This window comes from Thamnophis sirtalis, unplaced genomic scaffold, assembly GCF_051295495.1.
Source record: "Thamnophis sirtalis isolate CommonGarterSnake01/CBP01778 unplaced genomic scaffold, rThaSir2_p1.2 scaffold_2, whole genome shotgun sequence".
NCBI classification, from domain to species: Eukaryota; Metazoa; Chordata; class Lepidosauria; order Squamata; family Natricidae; genus Thamnophis; species Thamnophis sirtalis.
Window position 1 is genome coordinate 68,663,614 of NW_028261382.1, and position 21,965 is coordinate 68,685,578.

General features: G+C 47.8%; 1 protein-coding gene across 2 annotated transcripts; it reads left to right on the top strand.

Annotated features, from left to right (window-relative positions):
* Positions 1-958: 958 nt before the first annotated feature.
* On the top strand, positions 959-21,838 carry UPB1 (beta-ureidopropionase 1). 2 transcript variants are annotated; one of them, XM_014069371.2, is made up of 10 exons: positions 959-1,114; positions 2,263-2,434; positions 3,427-3,514; positions 4,504-4,598; positions 5,513-5,674; positions 8,511-8,680; positions 17,889-17,970; positions 18,751-18,793; positions 20,496-20,650; positions 21,644-21,838. In XM_014069371.2, the coding sequence occupies exons 1-10, from the start codon at positions 1,014-1,016 to the stop codon at positions 21,725-21,727; spliced, it is 1,152 nt and encodes a 383-aa protein (XP_013924846.1). In that variant the 5' UTR covers positions 959-1,013; the 3' UTR covers positions 21,728-21,838. The 2 variants fall into 2 exon arrangements, with proteins under 2 accessions (XP_013924846.1, XP_087562051.1); XM_087705925.1 differs by lacking the exons at positions 18,751-18,793; positions 20,496-20,650; positions 21,644-21,838 and adding an exon at positions 18,575-18,742.
* Positions 21,839-21,965: the final 127 nt, after the last annotated feature.

Genomic DNA, 21,965 nt, shown 5'->3' on the forward strand with positions numbered 1-21,965 from the left:
TTGCCACATTAAGTGAATCATGGTGGTTGTTAAGTCAGGAACATGACTGTTTAGTGACCAAAGTTACAATGGCATTGAAAAAAGTGACTGATGACCATTTTTCACACTTAACGACCATTTTCACACTTAGCGGCTGTTGCAGCATCCTCATGGTCACGCAATCAAAATTTTGATGTTTGGCAACAGATTCGTATTTATTTGTATTGGTTTCAGGGTCCTGGGGTCATGTAATTGCTTTTTGTGACCTTTTGACAAAGTCAAATGGGGAAACCACATTCAATTATGTTACTAACTTATCAGCTGCAGTTATTCACTTAAGAACTGTGGCAAGAAAGGTGGTATAATGGGCTTAGTGACCAAAGTTACAATGGCATTGAAAAAAGTGACTGATGACCATTTTTCACACTTAGCAACCATTTTCACACTTAGTGACCATTGCAGCATTCTCATGGTCACGTGATCAAAAGTTTGATGTTTGCCAACAGTTACAATTTATATTTGTAAATTGTAGTTATGTTGAAATAAAAAAAATATTACAATACTATTTTTGCCTTGTATGTAAATTTTTGTTGCTCCGTATAAAAATTTTAATCAAGCCCCCCCCCCCCCCCCCCCGTCAAAGGTGTCCCTCTTTACCAATCTGAAAATCTGGTCACCTTAAGAAAGTCCCACGGTTTGGCTTGGGGTGTAGGAAATGTGCCAGTCTTGAAGGGCAGGAAGGGCGAACCCTGCAGCCCCCTTCCGCCCCAGGCTGGACGCAGAGCTTGGCCCGGTCTCCCCGCCTTGAGAGCCTCCGGCGAAAGAGCGGCTGGGGCGAGGCAGGAGGGGGCTGCCCACGCGTGTCCCGCAGCCCGTGGCCCGATGGGCAGGGAGAGGGCGGCTGGCCCGGCCGAGGCCCTTCCCGGACGCCTCCCGCGGGGGAAGCGGCCACCAGGCTCGCTTAATGGTTAACTGGCGGCCGCCTCCCGCGCACAGCCGCCGCGCCGCCCAGGCAGAGGAGCAGAGCGGCGGCGATGGCTGTGCGGTTGGACTCGCTGGAGCGCTGCCTGGAGTTGCACCTGCCCGCCGCCCAGCTGGCCGAGGCGAAGCGGCTCCTCTTCGGGGAGCCCCTCAGGTGAGCCGGGGGAGCCGGGCCGCTGCCCTCCGCCCAGAGACCGCTTGGCCCTACGAGCGTCTCCTCCCCGGGAGAGGCGGCGGAGGCGGCCGGGCTCGGTGCGCCCGTGCCTGGCGCGGGTCCCGGGCCTCGGGCTTGGGCGGCCGTGGCAGAAGCCCCGGAGCGCCTTCCCGCGGGAGCCTCGCCGCTCCCTCCGTCCGCTGCTTCCCGACCCAGACCCGGAGAGCGGCTCCCTGCGGAGAAGGGCCGGGGCGAAAGGAGCGGAGCGGCCGCCTCTCGAAGGAGCAGAAGAGGGAAGGCTCCCGGGCGCCCCGGTCATGGCAACTCCAGCTCTGAAGGGCCCCAAACTGGGTGTGAAGGGCCCCCAACGGGGGAGGGGGAGGACAGCAGCCTGGACTGGCCTTCCACGCTGGCTCACCCGAGCCTCGGGGGGTCTCGCCTGCAGTAGCCCTTGACGGGGGTCCCCACTCCACTCCAGCAGCCCCGGGAAAGGCTCCCCTTCATTCCTTCCTTTCTTCCTGGGGTGGGGCTTCTGGTGCTGTCCCCTGCCGACCCTCCTCCCCACGGGAAGAAAGTGGGTCTCTGGAGATTCCAGCTCCCCCCTCCCGCCTTCCTTTGCCCCCCCATCCCATTCCTGCACATCTGATTCAAGATGCTGGGAGAAGGATTATATGTCCCCCTCAGTGTTCGTCCAGGGATTGCAGGGAGTTGGGAAGAAAGAAGGAAGGGCTCAGACATGAGTAGCCATCTTCACTTTGTGTGTAAGAGGAAGGAAATAGTTGATTGTGGCTGTGCCCACCCTAGAGATGGTGCCGTGTGTCCCCCTCAGAAGTCAGTGGTGCTTTTCAAGTGAATAAAAAGTGCTCAAACAAAGCTTAAGGGAGACTTTTAGAAGTGCCTTTAGTATGTGATCTATCATCTGTCCCAACTTTATGCATAGTTAAGGATACATTGAAAAACTAGCCTAGGTGACATTTTAGATTCTATGTTTGCTTACTGGCATTCTATGATTGTATTTTATTCTTCTGACCAATTATACATTTTCCACATTTCATTTGGATCTAAAGAGTCTGAAGATGCCTTTATGACTTGGTAGGTAATCACAGAAGCAAGAGAGGCTTTCCTCCTTTTCTTCCAACCTTTTGCAGGCCCCTGGAACTGCCCAAGGAGGCTCTCTCGGCTGCTGCAGAGAGGGACTTTGAGCTGCAGGGCCACAAGTTCGAAGCAGCACCAGAGCAGCTGCGGCAGCCACGCCTGGTCCGAGTGGGGCTGATCCAGAACAAGATTCCTCTGGCCACAGACGCACCAGTCGCTGAGCAGGTAGGAGCTGTGGGGCTTCTCAAGGCAATCAACACAGCCTCCGTATTAACCCTTCATCTGCAGTGGCCCTTGGACCCTGGAAGAAAGATGTGGAAGCAGCACATCTTGATAGTTGGAAACCACAGAGGGCTTGGTGGGGACAGTGATGCCTAGTGGTCAGGAGGGTGAAAGTTCTCCTGCTTGCTGCACCCTCCGCATGTATCGAGTGGGGCAGTTGCTGCCTGCTTCTTCAGTTCAGAGAAAGGGTGGTGAGATGGTGGGGCAGCCTGAGGTTTGGGGTGGGCTCTAGGGCACTGAAGCTACAGATACATATCCTCAGATACCATCCACAAAAGATAACTCCTCCTTCAAAAGGCCACAAGCAAGGTTGGCCACCCACCACTGTTGTAAAGCATGCAATTGCCTTCATTACAATAAATTATCCAGAAGTCGTTTTGATGAAGTGCGTAACAGCGGAGGCTTTTCTGTCCTCTTTTCATAACCTTCTCGTTGCTCGAGACTTGAGATCTGGGCCTGGCATGTGGCTTTGAAGTGAACGGGTCCTACAGTCACTGGGATGCCATCCTGGCTCTGGCTTGAAGTGAGCAAAATGCGGGGCACTCCTTGTCCAGCCAGTAGCGAAGGAAGCCCTTCTTGGGATGAAGAAGCAGAAGCTGCTCATGATTCCAGGATGTCCCTGGCAGCGGCTGGACCTCTAATGGTCCCTTTGACGTGCGGGGATGCTGCTCCTGTTACTAGGTTTAAATCATTGTTGGTCTTATTCTCCAAATAACTGCTGGCTCTTATTCTCTCAAAGGGGGGGTGCTCCTTTACATCTTTGAAGAGGTTTTTAAGTGTGGAACTCACTAAGAAGCCTCCTTCACAATCCTTGGCATCCACCCCTTTCCTCACTTGGCATTTTCTTGTGTTTTTGAGCCAGAGGGGGGAAGGAGAGTAATAGTAATTTATTAACACTCTGTATTGCTTTAACCTGGAATGCTGCTTCTGCCTAGGTAACTGCACTGCACAGACGCATACAAGAGATTGTGGAAGTGGCTGAAATATGTGGAGTAAATGTGATCTGTTTCCAGGAGGCTTGGAGTAAGTCCCAGGTGGTCTCCGTGCTCACCCTCTGCCCACTGAAAGCTTGGATTTTGTAGAGTAATTCAGTAACCAGACAAACGTTGGTCTTATTGAGAGATCTGGAGCGGAAGAACTGCCCTGAGCAGTCCATGGGGAGGGGAGTGGGGCATGAAATAACCTTGTTGGCTAGGTTGGATTGTGCTGCAAAATAAACCTGGGAAGGGAAATATGTTTATTATAACATAAACCTTCTTGGACGAAGAAGAGAAGGGCTATGGAGCAGCGAGTGGAGAGGAGGCGGCCAGAAGGCAGAGCTGGTTTTTGGCAGGATTTGCACATGGGAAGATGGTTGTCACTCAGCCCTGTGTCCAAGTGGCAGCATCACACACAGAGAATGACAGATGTCCTCAGTAATTTTTCTTCAAAAGACTCAAGCAACTAAAGATGGGAAAAGGACTTCGTTGTTTTACGTTGCTGTTTTCACTCTGTTTGTAAACTGCGTAGTGTCATCTAGACAAAATGGGTGGCATATAAGTTGAATCAATCAATCAATTGATAGAGATAGATGATAATGAGGGGGGGGAGAGAGAGGATAGATGATAGATAGATAGATAGATAGATAGATAGATAGATAGATAGATAGATAGATAGATAGATAGATAGATAGATAGAGTAGAGTGTTTGGCACAGACCTGGATTTTGGGGGAGGGGACGAGCTGATCTAAGGCCCAAACCAGTATTCCTCTGAAATTTGTTGTAATATTTTATGTTAGCAACTTGAATTTTAAAATAAAACAGAAAACTATTTTGCAAATACTTGACTTGATTTTAAGGAATGTAAACCTGCAAAGTTAATGCTCCTCCCCTGGTTTAGATTTCCACCTTTGCAGAGGTGATTGCGTTAGAGGCAGAGAGTCAATATTTAAAGACTTCCTGACCAGTTTAAAAGCTGTTTTGTTTAACCAGAGCAAAGCTGGTGCTCATTTCTTTTTATGTTCTTTCCCCAGCCATGCCCTTTGCTTTCTGCACGCAGGAGAAACTGCCATGGACTGAATTTGCGGAATCAGCAGAAGACGGACCCACCACAAGATTCTGCCAGACGGTAGAGAAGTCCTTTTTGCTCCCCGCTCCCTGCAAATACTGTGCTTTTAACATTGTCTACGGCACACAGTTTGGTTCTGCATAATATTGTTTTCCATTCATATCCTGCATTTTCTCTATATGTTCTCATCCTTTTGCAATTTGGGAGGACTGTGAATGTCTTTTACTGCAGGAGCCAGCCAGGAAGTTATGACTGATCATACTTGTGATTTTGGAGTCAGACCCATTTAACTCAATGGGACATTTGTTTATTAGGAGAGTGCGTTGGGAAGGAACCAACTGTGAGAAACAAATAGCCTGGACTATTTGGCTCCAGTTATTTTTTCAATCAGAAATGGGTGGATAAGTTTCTTATCTTTAGATTCTTAAGATTATGATCTTGAGGAGAAGAAGAGGGTGGCTGCATCTTTGCAGCGTTTGCATCCAAGTGACCTTCCCTGAAAGTTCACCCTCCCTTCTTGGGTGGGGAGCATCTTGTTTTATGAAGTGAATTGCTGACTCCAAAGGGGCAAAGTGGCTCTGCTTAGCATCTCCACTGTTGCCACTAAAGTCTTTCAAGAACAGGTGACTGTCAGTGTGAGATGGATGGCATCCTGGGGGATGTTGTGCTAACATTCAGACATATGGCATCCCAAGAGGAGCCAAGGGGAAGGAAGAGAGGATGTAATTTGATCAGGGAAATATAATACAAAACGCTCTTTCCAGAAAGGAATATAATTCATTCACTCTTCAGTTGCACAGAGAGGATAATTGTTCTGCTTCTAGAAAATGAGCCCAGTGCTCCTGGCTGGTCTCAGAAGGGCTCTGCGAAAGGGCAGCTCTGCTCCACCGGGCCCCTTTCTGATACAGTCCCTTTTCTCAATGAACAAAACCTCAAAAGGTGCAGCATGCAACGTGGCATCATTTTCTTTGCAGCTGGCTAAGAAACACAATCTGGTTGTGGTCTCTCCCATCCTGGAAAGGGACGCTGCCCACGGAGGAACCCTCTGGAATTCAGCCGTGGTCATTTCCAGCTCTGGCTCTGTGCTGGGGAAGAGCAGGAAGAATCACATCCCCCGGGTGGGCGACTTCAACGAGGTGAGCTGTGGGATGGCCGGGGGTGGGGAGGGAGCTGGGGACCCCGGCTGCCTCTGTAAGGCTGGCGCTTCGGGGTCTGGGGGTGGCAGGAAAGCATCCCCAGGACTGGGAATGGCGGCTGATCCTTCCCATTGCACTGAGAGGGAGTCATCTCCAGAATTCAAACATTGGGACTTTGGGTAATGTAGTTTAGAATGCACATCAGGATATAAATGTATTTCATATAGATTTCCATGGGAAAGTAGCCCGTGGAAAGGCACAGATCTTGGAGCAGGCAAAGTTGGATAATCCTCCTAAGCAGCCCAAAAGAAAAAAAAATGGTACCCAGCAAGCAGAAGCTGCAATCATCCATTGGGGTGGCAGGACAGTGGAGCCTCTCCAGACCTGGGCATTTGTGAAGGATAGAGGGGGGACAGTGTTTGATTTTGAAAGGGCTCCAAGACAAACTTTCACACTGGATCCCATTTGGATTGCAAAACTGCAGGTTCAAGGGTGAAATGGGCTGTTTTGAGGATTTGAGATTCAATCAGAGGAGCCGCATTGTGGGGCAGCATCAGGAGGGGCTCTTGAGGGAGGGAGAAGCCCTGGAGCTCTGCAACAGGTGCTGGGACCTGCAATTATGTCCTCAAGGTCCAGCGAGGTCAGGAAGATGCCCATGTGCCAGCAGGGCAGTGAAAGGCCCCTATCTCCTCTGGGCCAAAGGTTCTTTGGAACACATTCCTCTCCTAACCAAGTGAACAAACAAGAAGGAAGAAACAAAAGGCCACAGGATTTCTAGTGAGGAGATGTGTATACCCTCTCCCCCACCCAGGCAACTGGGGACTCAGTTAGAATAGCCCCTTCCCCGGAATATGTTCCATGTTTTTTTACCAGCTGTGCAGAAAGTTTACTTTCTAGTGCAGATTTATTTTTATTTATGCTCAAACTGTGACAGTGGAATAATCCAGGGCAAAGGACAAAGCCTCCAATCGCCTGAGCATTGCAGCAAATCTGTCAGCTATTGGGGAGCCAACCCATCAAGCGGCTCTGGGTGCAAGCAGACATTTGGCATAGCCAAACATTCAGCTTCCCCCCTCCCCTCCAGACACACTGCCAAGCATCACCAGTCACTCTCCCTTAACTGCAGGGACTTCCTGGGAATACGGGAGTACTCAGAATGTCTTCTCAAGCATCAGGCCTTGGATCAAACCATGAATTTTGAAAATATTGGTGCTGGTCAGCTATCTGGGTTTCATGTGGAAAGGAGAAATGAGGCTGGGGAGAGGTCTACAGGAAGAGGACACGCGTGGAGGTCACCCCTATGAACAGCTCAGTCCTGGTGGGCTGTCCTGTAGATGGGGTGGGCATAGACTGGATAGGAATATATTTGTGCAAAGTCCAGCAAAACCACTGAAATTGCTCTTGGAAGAAATGGGTAGTTTTCTTTAGCTATTCTGAATATTTTCAGAGTTTTTATCACCAGCTTAGAGCTATGTAGTAGCAACAAAGGATTAAATAGATGAGAGGGGAGGGGCTAAAATGAGTCCCTCCACCTCTTCTGTGTCCTAACTTATTTTCCTGCTGATTAACATTTTTTTCACGGAAGGGAACTTCAAGCAACGGAGTGTATCTAGAGAGATTCTAGAGAATAATTTGCAAATAATAAACTTGTATGTAATGGATGAAACACAGTGAGCTGATAAAATGTTTTGGAGACTACAAGTTTCATAAAGAAACTAAGAAAATAAAGCAAAAGGGAGACTGAAGTCACAGAATCAAACCTATTATCTTCACTGTTTCTGCACTAAAGTTTGAAATACAGGTAACAACATGAGCTGAATATCACAAGGCATAAAGACCTATCAGGGATCACAAGATCCCACCAGAAAAACGTTGGACTTGATATGGACACCTTGAACAATGCAGCACAAAAGTGGGGGAAGTGTTGAGGTCCTGGCTAGGCCAGCCCTGATGGTCCTACGAGCGTGGAAGGCATCTGGGTTAAGATGAAGATTGTCCTAATCTCATAGGAAAGATCTCTTGCTGGGACTTGGCTGGGACAGAATATTTATTAAAGCAATCACTGAAGCTTCAAAACGCCATGAAGTGTCTGCGATGGGAGATTTCAGCCATCCAGACATCTGTTGGCAGACTCAATTTACAAAGCTGGGAGGTCTGGCCCACACCCAGGAAGACTGAGGGAGATTGCGATCTCACCTGGATAATGTAGATGCCTGGGTTCAGTGAGACACTGAGAGAAATGCCAGGTATTCTGTTTAGGGAGGTAAAAATATAGGATGCACACGGTGATGGATTCATGCTTGGAAACACGATGTCGGAGGTGGTCTTGGGTGTGGGAGGACTGCTGGAAGCCCCAACAGCAGAGCCACATGGTGGGAAAAGCATTGCATTAAAGAAGGGGAAGATTTTATCCAGCCCTCGCTCAGCCCTGGGGAGGCCATACCTGAAGCATCGTGGATGATTCTGGGCACCACAGTTGTGAAGACATTCAGAGGACAGATGAGCCAGGCCTCAAGCACTGTCTGCGGGAGAGATGTCAGGGTCCAGTTACACAAAAGGAGTCCCAGAGGGACTATTTCCTAGAAATAAGGGCTGTCAGTTGCAGCTACCTAGATTCATTGAAATGCAAGGACAAAGATTTTGCCAGTAAGGGCTGCTTGGAGGTGAGTGGCCTACCTGCAGAGGCTTCTCCTTTTTGAAATCTGTGAGAGGAAGCTGGACTTCGGCCATTCAGGTGTGGTGGCTTCATGCGGCTCCTGCGGAGGGTAGGAGCAGAAGAGGCACTGGGGTTGTAACTGTCACTTAGTCCTGAGGTGTCGCATCATCTCTTTTACAGTCGAGATATTATCTGGAAGGGGACCGAGGACACCCAGTGTTTGAGACCCAGTTTGGGAAGATTGCAGTGAATATTTGCTTTGGTCGCCATCATCCCCTCAACTGGCTCATGTACAGTTTGAATGGAGCAGAGATCATCTTTAACCCTTCAGCCACAATTGGCAAACTCAGGTAGAGTTACCATCGTTTCTTGTTGGAGAAAAATGGAATAAAAGAGCCAGATAGATCCCCTGAATAGCAGGATTTTGCATTCAGAGAGTCTCTTGGTCTTGAAGAAAACCTTGTCTCCAGAAGCTCAGCTCCTGCTTTCTGCAGCACTTCTGGCATTTTCCTTGGCTTACCAAGAGGGCGGCATGGGTGGGTCTGCCCCCTTCAGCCAGGAGAGCCAAAAGGAGGCCAGGGCCTTCCCCAACTCCCTTCTCTCCATCCGAAAAACTAGAAGAACCCCGACCACTTCTCTCAGATCTGCTCCTTGCACAGATGAGAAGTCTGGGAGCCTTTTCCAAAAGAGTCCATAGTGCAGCCTTGCTGGCTTTCATTTCTTTGTTATCTCCCCCTTCCTCTCCTTCTCTCTCTATCCCTCTATCACCTCTCTCTCTCTCTCTCTCTCTCTCTCCTTCCCTCCCTCCCACTCTCCTTCATGCTCCCCCCTCTCCCTCCCCCCTTCCTCTCTGTCGCTCTCCCTCTTCCCCTCCCTCTCTCCCCCACTCCCTGCCTCTCCCCTCTCTTTTCAATGGTGGCAAGTATCTGTAGCTTGAGTGTAGGAGGAGGGTGGAGATTTGTTCTCTGAGCCTGTGTGTTGCTTTTTGAGCATTTTGTTAATGGGCGGGGTAACATCTTCCATGGAGTTTAGGGGCTGTCAGTGTTCCTCTGTTTATAAGGGCTTTGTGTGGTCAGTCACTCGCGATGGGGAGGTCATGTTAGGTGAGGATCTCTCTTTTTTCTGTGAGAAAACCTTCAGCTTCCAGGTTTTCAGTGCACCTGACCTCCTTTGGGCTTTTAAAGGCACCTGGCCAGTTCTCCAAATATTGAAATGCAGCAAGACAGAGGAATCTGCTCCTTTTTCTGCCTCTTGGGGGGTCCAAGGCAAAACAGGGGATGTTCCTTGTCTTGTGATGGATTTAAGGCTCCCTTACAGGAAAGGACCCTCCGAGGTTCACCAGTGTCTGTAATAGCATCACACATCAGTTGCATAAAGCAGAAAGAGACAGGAGGCTGATTTTCAAGTTTTAGCAGTAGAATCTTTTTCATGTAAGGAACCTACATTACATGAATGGAAAAGATTAAACGGTGATACAGCCAAGAGGCAACCTGTATTATTTCACCCATTACTGGGTAAGTATCGGCCTCCCATTTAATGCAGAATAGTCTAAGATTATGCAGGAAAGGTAAAGGAATGTTGCATAAGTAGGTAACCTATGTGCATGAGTTTACCTCCACAGATAACTACCATGTTTTCCCGAAAATACGACATGTCCTGATAATAAGGCCATGCCACATTTTCTGGTGGGCAAAAATATAAGCCCTCCCCCACAAATAAGCCCCCTGGACAACCCCCCCCCCTCCGACCAGGCGGAGCGCCATTCACCAACCTAGCAGTATCCCGAAGGTGCCAAGCTGTGGGTATCCAACTCATAGAGCGGGACACACACTTGACCTAGTGTTTCTCTCGGGGCAGTGGAGACATGATCTTGAGTTAAGGGGAGTAGACATCTCACCCTTGTCATGGTCGGATCACTCCCTGTTGAGGCTTGATTTTTGGAAGCTACTCCCCGACCGCAGGGAGGTGGAACTGATTAAGTGGTTCCGCCCCAGGCACCTGATGGACCCGTTGGGATTTCAGAAGGAGCTGGGGGAGATGCCTGACTCTCTTGCCCACAATCCGATAGAGTCCTTGGTCGCCGCCTGGAATACAGTGGCGACTGACGCCCTAGATCGGACTGTGCCTTTGCGGCCTCTCCGCGACAGTGGATCCAGGAGGGCACCTTGGTTTACTGAGGAACTCCGGGAAATGAAGCACCAAAAGAGACGCCTAGAGCGACGTTGGAGGGCTAGCAACTCCAAATCCGACTGAACACTACTAAGAGCCTTTATTAGGACTTATTTAGTGGCAATACAGGCGGCAAAATGTGCGCATTTTTCCGCTCTTATTGCGTCCGCAGAATCTCGCCCAGCCGCCCTGTTTAGGATAACCTGTTCCCTCCTGAAAGGTGGGGAAACGGGGGATGCCTTACAGGGACAAGCTGAGGAGTTTGCTCAGTTTCTGTTGGACAAAAATCGCTCAGATTCGGACAGACCTGGACTCCATTTGGACAGAACCAGCAGAGATGGCGAGGGAGGGTCTTGTTCAGACTTTCTGGACTGAGTTCCAGCTTGTCACTCCTGATGAAGTGGACAAGGCCATGGGAGCGATGAGTGCCTCCACCTGTTTACTGGATCCGTGCCTCTCCTGGCTGGTTTCGACCAGCAGGGAGGTAACATGAGGCTGGCTCCAGAGAATTACAAACGCCTTCTTGCAGGAGAGATCTTTTCCACAACCTCTGAAGGAGGCGGTGGTGAGACCCCTCCTCAAGAAGCCTTCTCTGGACCCAGCTATTTTAAAAAACTATCGCCCAGTCTCCAACCTCCCTTTTTTAGGGAAGGTTGTTGAGAAGGTGGTGGCCCTCCAACTCCGACGGTCCTTGGATGAAGCAGATTATCTAGACCCTTTTCAGTCTGGTTTCAGGCCTGGTTACTGCACCGAAACCGCTTTGGTCACACTGACCGATGATCTCTGGCGGGCCAGGGATAGAGGGCATTCCTCTATCCTTGTGCTCCTTGACCTCTCAGTGGCCTTCTATACCATCGACCATGGTATCCTTCTGCGACGCCTGGAAGAGGTGGGAGTGGGAGGCACCGTTTTACGGTGGTTCTCCTCTTACCTCTCCGACAGGTCGCAGTCGGTGTTGGTCAGAGGACAGAGGTCGACTCCTAGGCCCCTCAATTATGGGGTGCCACAGGGGTCAGTCTTTTTTACTTTTAAGTTTTTATTTCCATTCCATTCTATACAATCACATGTTTACTGTGCATAACCGGGGCATATAACATTGAATAATAAACACAGCCCTCACTTATATAGAAAATGCCCTCTACAATACAAGCCCAATATACCTCCTTGGCCCACCATACACCCTCTTTCAACCCCCTCCAACTTTCATTCTTCCTTCTTACATACCCCTCTACTACCTACTTCCCCCCCTCTATCACTCCCTCTCTTAATCCAATCCCTCCCTTTCTTCTCTTCCTCCTCTCTCTCTCTCCTCCTCTCTCTCTCACCCTCTCCACTCTCCTCCTTCTTTCACTCAACTCCTCCCTTCGGTGTACTTCTATTACCTTCCAATATATTCAGCTTGTTCTATTTTAACACTAACATTAAAAAGCCACAGTATACAAGTGGAATCATGTACCTTAAAATTTAACACATATTGTATTTCCCCCCTCCCCCCTCCCCCCAAAACCCCCCCTCCCTTCCCTCCCCCCGACTTCCCAGAGCCCGTACACGGTATAGCATTTTAACAATCACAGTCTAAAATATCTCAACATTGAACTCAGCTTCTTACTGTTACCCAAATTTTGAACAGTTTAAGTTATTACTAATGTTAAACATAAACTATCTGGAGTTTCTTAGTCCCATAATGAGCAGTTTACATTGTTCGTATACATTAAACTCGGCTTCTCACCATAACACAAATTTAAACAGTTTGCTTTGTTCTGTCTATTTCCAAACCCATTAATTTTGTTCCCTTTGTGCCTCCTCCCTCTATAACACAATTTAGATACATTTCGAATTTTTCGTTTGATTTCCTCTTCCAACTCTTTTTTTTTGCCTTGTATTTGTATCCATATATATATATATACATACATACATACATACATACATACACACACACACACACACACACACACACACACACACCTTCACGCACCTATATATGTATATATATGTACATATATATACATATATATTTTATATTCATCAGTACTCCTCTCATATATGCTTTTCTTGTGTCTCCTAGAAATTCCCTAAATATGCCCTTATTCATATTCCGAACATGATATTCAGATAGCAATTTTTACAATCATTAACATACTTTTCATATCAAAATAGCTCCCATTCGACCTCCGAGATCTTCTTACCTGCACTACCCTTCCCAATTCCATCCAAACTGGGCCATGATCCAAAAGAACCCCCACCACAATCTCCGTCCTCTTCGCCCCAGAAAATAAATCATCAGTAATTTATATAAAAGTTCATAATTATCCATCAAGTCAATATCTTTTCTTCAGTATGCAACTATGTCATTTTTCTTTTGCATGACAGAAGTCACAAAGTATTGACCATGTTCAAGATTAAGGCTGTTTAAAATAGCAAAATATTTTCTTTCTCTTTTATAAAAAGTTCGGACATAACTCTTTAATCAATGGCCAATAACTATTAAAGTTGTTGCAATCTGCCTTATTTCCCCATTCGTCTGGTGGTCGTACCACTAGGTCCTTGTTCTCTGATCCCTTGCCCTACCGGGAGGGAAAGATGATGCTTTCTATCTTGTAGTTGTGTAATTTGTTGTTTATCTTGTCCTTCTCGTTGTCTTTCTCCGGATCCAGATGATTCAGAATGTCCCACCTTCAGGGACTCATGATAGAAATCTCGGGCTTCCCATACAGAATTGAGACGATATTTTTGCTCACCAAGTGTAATTATAATACCAAATGGCACATCCCATCTATACTGTATCTGACGGTTTCTGAGTTCTTCCACAAAAAAAGCGTAATCTCTCCTGGCTCTTAACATTTGGGGTGGTATTTCTTTGAAGACAATCAGATCCTGTCCGCCAATTTGTAGCTTGGTATTATAAGACTTTTGTAGTATCCTATTTCTAGAATCTCTTGTAGCAAAATATATAATTACATCTCGAGGAAGCTGTCTCTGTTTTGCCGTCCAAGAATTATGGCGGTAAATTTTTTCAATCTGCCAATCAAAGTTGGTTCCCGGTCTTCCCACCAGACGAGTGAAGGCCTCTGAGAAAATCTGTTTCAGGTTCTCCTGTTCCCTTTCACGCAGTCCCCTGATTCTTAATGCAAGCTCCATCTTTTTATAATTTATCATAACGATTTGTTTTTCTGTATTTTTCAACTTTTGTTGCATCATTTCAATTTTGGATGTCAAGTTGGTATTGGCTTTCTCCAGAAGCTCTAGCTTATCTTCCATTCCAGCTTTTTCAACTTTTTGTTGCATCACTTCGATTTTAGATGTCAAGTTGATATTGGCTTCCTCCAGAAGCTCTAGCTTATCTTCCATTCCAGCAACATACTCTGTCAATACAGTTACAAATCCTATCATGTCCTCCTTTGTATTAGCAATCCTAGTGTCAAACTTGTCAGAAAAGTCTGTAATAAGTTGCTTTATCTCCTCTCTGAATTCTCTAAGTGTCTCAAAAAGAAATTCTTTCGTTAGCAAATCTCCAGTAGGGGGCATAGAAGGTAAAGGCTGCGACTTCATGCCAAATGCATGAGGTGTATTGCTAAAAGAACGTCTCCCCGACTTTGATTTTGGTGCCATTATTTCAAACAATTAGTCAAGTATTACTCAAACTCTGCTGGCCTGTTATGTAACTTGCAAGAGAAGAAAGTGTTGAGTCCCCCCTTTATTTGTTCATAGAAGTTTTTCAAAAGATTTCAAAAAGGAGCGTTGTAACAAAGCACATCTCGAAAAATTAGCATTGTAATGAAACAATTCACATTCATCTGTGTTTAAAATATCTCTATATTGACAAGGAGGCTTAACAGCTTTTAAAAATTGATAAGAAAAAGAAATTCTTGGCAGGTCTTCAAGGAAACAATGTTAATTAGTCAGAGAATGCTATCAGGCAATACCTTTGATCTTTCTCTCTGTCGGCTGTGCCAGGAAGCTAAAAATATACAAATGCGAAAGCTACGAGATCGCCATCTTAGAACCAATTACACAAAGGGATTGTTTTATCACATTGAAACTGGGATTTTTGGTAGGAGAGAAAAAAAAATAGAGTTCTCAAGTCCGGTCTCTGCCTGTCTTAATTTCAATAACATAGTTACAAAAATTGTCCAAGGGGGGGGGGGTTCTCGCCTTGCGCTGTAAAAAAAAACAGCTGAGATTTCCTGGCCGGAGTAAATGACTCAGCCTTTACAAAAATCTCCCCTTCCGTTCGCAGCCAAAAAAAAACAAAACTGCGAACTTCAAAGAAGACTCATGCCGGCTGAGTCGCTCTCTGCTTTTTTCTAGCCTGAAAAAAGAGATATCTAATAGATATTAAATAGATAACGAACCAGGAATCTGGGGGCAGCTCTGTTGAGCTGCCGACGACGGCAAGTCCCTCCCCGGAAGCCCCCACAGGGGTCAGTCTTGTCCCCCCTCCTATTTAATATCTACATGAAGCCACTGGGTGAGATCATTTGCCGGCACGGGATTAAATACCACCAGTACGTGGATGACACTCAGTTGTACCTGTCCACCCTGTGCCAACTCAGTGTAGCGGTGGAAGTGATATGCCAGTGCCTGGAAGCTGCTAGGGTCTGGATGGGAGCAAACAAACTCACACTCAATCCTGACAAGACTGAATGGCTGTGGATGTTGCCCCCCAAGGACAGTCCAGCTAGTCCATCCTTAAGCCTGGGAGGAGAAAATTTGCTCCCCTCAGAGAGGGTCCACAACGTGGGGGTCCTCCTGGATCTGCAACTGACTTTGGAACATCACCTGTCGGCTGTGGCCAGGGGGGCCTTTGCCCAGGTTCGCCTGGTGCACCAGTTGTGACCCTATTTGGACCGGGGGGCACTTCAAACAGTCACTCACGCCCTCGTCACCTCAAGACTGGATTACTGTAATGCACTCTACTTGGGGCTGCCACTGAAAAGTGTTCGGAGATTACAATTAGTCCAGAATGCAGCCGCGCGAGCGATATTGGGTATACCAAGGTACACCCACACTACACCTATCCTCCGTGAGCTGCATTGGCTTCCTATTGGTCTCCGAGCACGATTCAAGGTGCTGGTTTTCACCTTTAAAGCCCTACATGGCCTAGGACCTGGATACCTATGAGACCGTCTCCTGTCGCATACCTCCCTAAGACCAATAAGATCGCACAGGAGGGCCTTCTCCGGGTGCCTTCAGCTGGACAATGCTGGCTGGCGACACCTCGGAGCAGGGCCTTCTCTGTTCCTGCTCCGGCCCTATGGAATGAGCTACCCCCAGAGATCCGGACCCTACCCACTCTCATGGCCTTCCGTAAAGCTATTAAAACCTGACTTTTCCGGCAGGCCTGGGGCTGTTGACCTCTTGATTGAGGTCCAGCCCCCCTTTGATTGGGTGCATGTTTGTTTTCTTCTTAATCTTGTTGTATCTTATTGTTTTAATCCTTTTTTAACATTTTTCATTTCTGTAAGCCGCCCGGAGTCCTCCGGGATTGGGCGGCCTATAAATTCAATAAATGAAATAAAATGAACTGGGAGGTGGCAAAGGTGATCACATTGCTTGGTGCTTTTGGGATACCACTAGGTTGGTGAGCAGCACTGTGCCCAGCTGAAGAGGGGGGTTGCCGGGCGTCTGCTCTCTTGCGAGTGGGCTCCCAGCTGGGCACAGCACCATTCACTGACCTAGGGCTATCGCCAAGCCGCATGAGCGCTTGTTCGCCGCTGCCAGGCTCTCGCGACTTGGCGCCTTAGAAATGCCAGTGAATGGCTCTGCACGGCTGGAGAAGAGGGTTGTGCGAGCAGCTGTTCCGCTCCCGCTCGCGCGCCTCTCAGCCTCACAATGCCCTGGCCCAGCTCTGCAGAGCCACAGCACCTCTGCTGCCGCCGCTGCCATCCCAGCATGGCTTTTTCGGCAGCTTCCAAACTGAGTCTTCCAACAGTGGCTGCTCTGGATGTATGCTGTATGGTTGTATGCTCTGCCGACAGCCAGCCCACAACCATAGAGCATACGCCCAGAGCAGCCACTCCTGGAAAACTCGGTTTGGAAGCTTCCGAAAAAGCCATGGTGGGGTGGCAGTTGTGGCGGCAGCGGAGGTACTGTGGGTTTGCAGGGAGAGCCGGGCCAGGGCATCCTGAGGCTGAGAGGCGCGAGAGTGGAACAGCTGCTCATGCAACCTCCTTCTCCAGCCGTGCAGAGCGCCATTCACTGGCATTTCGAAGGTGCCAAGTCGCTGGGCAGCGGCGAACAAGCACTCATGCAGCTTGGCGATAGCCCTAGGTCAGTGAATGGTGCTGTGCCCAGCTGGAAATGAGGTTTGCCGGGTGGCTGCTTGTGACATAGTCGCTTCATGGCTGTTACGTTGCACTGCTATGACAGCGCAACACAGCCATTCGCCCATGAGGCTGTGCCCAGCTCTTTGGGAGCCTACTCGCAAGAGAGCAGACGCCCGGCAACCCCAAAATAATAAACCCTCCCCTCATAATAAGGCCCAAGCCATATTTTGTATGTCTTATTTTTGGGAAAACACGATAGTTGCAGGCAGGCTCCTCCCGATCACGTTTTATTAACTTTATGTACTGGATGCTGTTTTAGATGGCAGATTTCTTAGACCTTCATGTTTCTTTCAAGAAGACCCAGAGGAGCCTCTCTCTCTCACACACACACACCACTCCTGCCCGGAGTTTGGAAGTTCGGTTTCCCTTATAATTTTTTCCTATCTCTTCTTCAACTGTTGGGAGGGGAAGAAAAAGCCTAAATCATGGTTTGGATGCAACAAAGGATGCAACAAAACAAGCAGACTCTATCAGCCCAAACGCACCCATCAGAGGCCCTGGGTGATCAGTAGAATTCAGGAGGCCCCTGTATTGGTTGGGTGGATAATGCTGACTCCAGAAATTCGGCATGTGGTTCAGGTGGTCCTCGGGTCACCACTGCTTTGGGGGAGTCCTGGCACTGGCTCTTAGCTGCTCTGTCATCTCAACAGTGACACTTTGTGAATTGGACTTTCTTGAAACGTGCTGGAGAAATGTTCACCTGGTGCATAGGTGGCCCTGGGGTTCCATCAAAAAGAGTTTTGCCCTGAGGCACACGAGGAATGCCACAAGGGCCCTCTTCCCATAGGGCTCTGCTATGTTGAGTGCCCCGTTGCCCAAGGGGAAGAGGTTGTGGCCCTCTCAGAGGGGCCCCTTCACCGAGTCTGGCCCTTTTCTGTAGCTCCTGGTTTCTATGGAGCAGGTTCGTTTTTTGCTCCTGTTTATTCAAGGTCTTACGAGAGGTCTGCTGCATTCTATTCTATGTCTGTCCGGGAGCCCTGGGCCCATTTGCTGACCAAACAAGCTGCCTGGATGGGAGAGAAAATGTTTCTGCAGAATATAATTTTCTTGTTGGCCTTTACAGTGAATCCATGTGGCCCATCGAGGCAAGAAATGCCGCCATTGCAAACCACTGCTTCACCTGTGCCATCAACCGTGTGGGGACGGTAAGGCCTTTCAGTTCTCCTTGGCCAAAGATTTGAGTTTAGGAACTGTGGCTTTAAGAGAAATTGAACATCATCCCCATGCTGAGTGGGGAGTGGGGTTCAGCCAATCTTAAGTGCTTTGTTAACTATATTGTGGCTCTGCTAAACAGAACCACAGTAAATATGGAGCAGTTAACACAAAACATCGTTGATTGAAGGAACAGCAGAATTCCATATGCTGAAGTCCATAAGGGATCTGTGTGTTTGTGTGGGGAACATTCACACTCTGTCTCCTCAGCTGCATCCTTCCCACCCGCTCCTGCTAAGGAGTTTTGCCCTTTCCTTCCTTCCCCACCATTTTGACATGCTGAATGCCAATCACTAGTCTGATTGTTGTCCGGGGGGGGGGGGGGGAGGTCCTCTGCCTGGAAGCTCCAGGTGCTCCCAGTGTCCCCAAGGGTCCAGTGATAGTGTGTGTGGTGGTGGGGATACAGGCACCTCTGCTTTCCATGTTCCCTTTTCAAAACCAATAGTGTTGGGGAAGATGCAATACATGCTTCCAAAGCAGACAGAAGCCATTGGATGGACAAGGATTGCTGGCTAATGGGGCCTCTTTTTTCTGTAGGGCACAGGTGGGGAACTGTGGCCCCTTTGTAACTTTTGGACTTCAACTCCAAAGAGCCAACATGGCGCTCTCAGGAATTCTGGGATTTGAAGTCCACAGTCCTAGAAGGGCCATCGTGCCCCACCCCTCCTTTAGAGCAAGAAGGGTCTCAGTTTGTACCTCTTGGCTTCTCACAGGAACTTTTCCCGCACCCCTTTACATCTGGAGATGGGGAACCAGGTGCGTATGGCTTTTTCCTTGCGGGGAGTGGGGTGTGGGGGATGTGCTAGCTGGCAATTGCAGGCGCTCTTGCCCACCGTGTCCCCCAAAGGAGGATGCCAGCTTGGCTATTGCCTCCACCAACTGCCCTTTTCCTTCCTAAGAAAGTGATATTGATGGTACAACAATGGAAATAAAAGGGGTCATGAAATACTGCACTGAGGAGTAAAGAGTCAGACACATTATTGCTTGGGATAAGTGAGCATGAAAGAGTCTAGGATTGCAATTGTCCACAACTTGATCATGACCCAGAAGTAGAACTAAATTTCCCCCAGCTCTCCCTGAAGTAACTGTGGCCAGTGTTGAACGTTAGGCATTTGAAAAGAATTCAGACAAATTGGAAAGGCTTCTGTGAAGGACAGTGATGATGAAGAGACAACCAAGGAATGTGGTGAGAACAGGAGATCAGCTTGGGAGCATCAGGGTAAAGTTGGGGTGAAGGACTCAGGGTGGGAAGAGCCGGTTGAAGCCCATCCTTAACTGTAGAAGCTCACTTGATGGTTAGGCTCTTTCCCTCTCCCTATTTTTCCCCTTTTCTTTCACTTTCCCACTTTCTTTTGCCTCCCTCTCCTCCCTCCCCCTTTCTCTCCTTCCCTTTCCCTCTCCCTCTTCCTTCCTTTCCCTCCTTCTCTTTCCCTTTCTTTCTCTCTTTCTCCCTCCTCTCTTCTCTCTCCCTCTCCGCTTTTTCTCCTCCCCCCTTTCTCATTCTCTCCCTCTCCCTTCTTCCCTCCCCCACCTCTCCCACTCCTTCTCCCTCCCTGTGCAACCCAACCTACCTTGTAAGGACATTGTAAGAGAATTTGGAGGGGGGTTTACTTATTTCCCTCGAGCTGAAGAAAAGGCCCCATATAAATCTACTAGGTGGTTAGGTAGATGGGCAAAAAGAGCTCTGAGAGAAGGTTCCTGAAGAGAAGATGGCAGCTGGAAAGAGGCCACACCAGCAAGAGTCAAGCTGTCCCTCTCTCTCTAGAGGGCAGGATTAAGGGCTTGAAGAGACAGTGTCAAGGCGGCCTCCCTCAGTAACCAAGAAAGAATCCACTCAACTCCATTTTGCAGAATTAAGAGTACTTTTACTGGTCATGAGTAGATAGCAGCTAAGCAAAGCAAGATCTAAGGCAAAAGCGCGCGTAATCATAGATATCAATATGTGACCCAACCTCCTCCCCCTGGTAACCCCATCCCATGGTCCAATCCACACATCCCTCAGGTGTCATGTGGGAGACATCTTCAAAAAGCATCATCAGGTTGGTATGCCAGACAGTTGGCCTTGGCGGCAAATCCTCTATCTGCAGCATGTGCAGTAGATGGTGAGACCAACTCCTTTTTTACAATCACTCCTGTACTGAATACTTCCCCACCCAAATACCATGCCCCCCTCCCCGTTTCAAAGCAAGCAACAAAGCAGAGGCTGACAGACAGGAAAGCAGATTCCCATGGAGGGTAATAAAAAACCTTTAAAAAGGAGCCCTTGGAAAGCTGGAGGCTCTCTTCATCTTTTCTCTGGGGTGCTTGAATTTGGAACTTGATGGGCAAGGGAGTTTAAATGATCTCCAACAGGAGAACAATATGGCCTTGGTCACATGCAATTGTCACTTTCTGCTGTGGTGGCTCTCTTTCTTTTGACTTTTAATAAAATCCTGTTGTTCTGTATTAATTTGTGAAGCCCATCGTGACTTGGGCTATTTTTATGGCTCAAGTTACGTAGCCGCTCCAAATGGAAGTCGGAGCCCAGGACTGTCACGAACCAGAGATGGGCTATTGGTGGCAGAGATGGACCTGAATCTTTGCAGACAAGTTAATGATGAATGGAATTTCAAGGTAAGACTTTTCCCATCTCTAAGCTCTTCAGTGTGTATTCTCTGCTTGCTTTTATTCTCCTGAACATCATCTTTTATATATGTGTTCTGGAGAAATACATCTGTTCTGGGAAGGTTAATATCTTGCAGGATCTGCAAAAAATTATTGACAATTGGAAAGTAATATTGAATTCTAAGTGACCAAGAGGAACCAGATTGTTAAAGGATATTTGCTATTTAGATCCTCGTTCTGAAAAGTTTAAAAACCTTTCTTTTGAAAAAAAAAGTGCTCTAATTTAAACGTGAATAATTCCATCATGATGATCCCAGTCATATCTGACTTTTCTTTAAGTGATTACCTAAGAAGATGGAGATATTTTCAAAAATTGCCCACTATGTCACTTATTTAAGAAGACAGTAGTTCAGGCTTATCAGCAGCGTTGTGACTGCTTCTCAAAGGGCAGGAATCGCTCTGAACCCAGATGAACCAGACCTCCAACCCAGAAGGGTCTTTGCTGTGTGGGACCCGAGGAGGGAAATGCACCCTGTGAAGGACCAGAGACACAGTGGAGGCTGCTTTAGGACTGGTCATTACAGCTTTGAGCAGTTTCTCTGGCCAAAACAACTCTGACCAGTCTCACCTTCAGCAGTGAGTTGCTTAGCTGCAGCCATCTTACATTATTTCAGAAGAAATCCAGAACCTTCACCTGTTGCAAAACATGTTTGGAGTCTTAGTGGACAACCAATTAAGTGTGAACCAACAGTGTGACAGCAGCCAAAAAAGCCAATGAAATCCTAAATTGCCTTAACGGGAATACAATTCATTTTATGAAACATTTGGTAAATTAATCCTGGAAAATTGGATTTCTTTTCCGCCACTAATGTGAATATTTGATATGGGGTGCTAGCAGGAATTGCTTAAAAAAACAAGGCAGCCCCTAGGCTTCAAGCCCCAATTTGGACATGCTCTGCAGCAATAGCTGAAAATAGTGGTTTCTTTTTCTCCCTTTTCCAGATGACTGGAAGGTACAAGATGTACGCAGAAGCACTGGCTGCATTTGCCCAACCCAATTTTGTGCCCAATGTCATCCGAGAGTAAGTTCTCTGCCCACAGAGGAGGCTCTTCTCCAAATATTTCCTCATTTCCAAACTCTCTTCCTGACTGGTCTCTTATATTAAAAGCTGCCCTGATAATTTCTCAGTTGCAAAAGGTGTTGCAAATGAGGCATGGAAACAAGCACCGAGGGTCTCCTCCATTAAATGGAAATATTTGGTCCTATCCTGTCCTAAAAACAATTATAAATGAAGATGAGATCTACTCAAGACAAGGTCTTAGT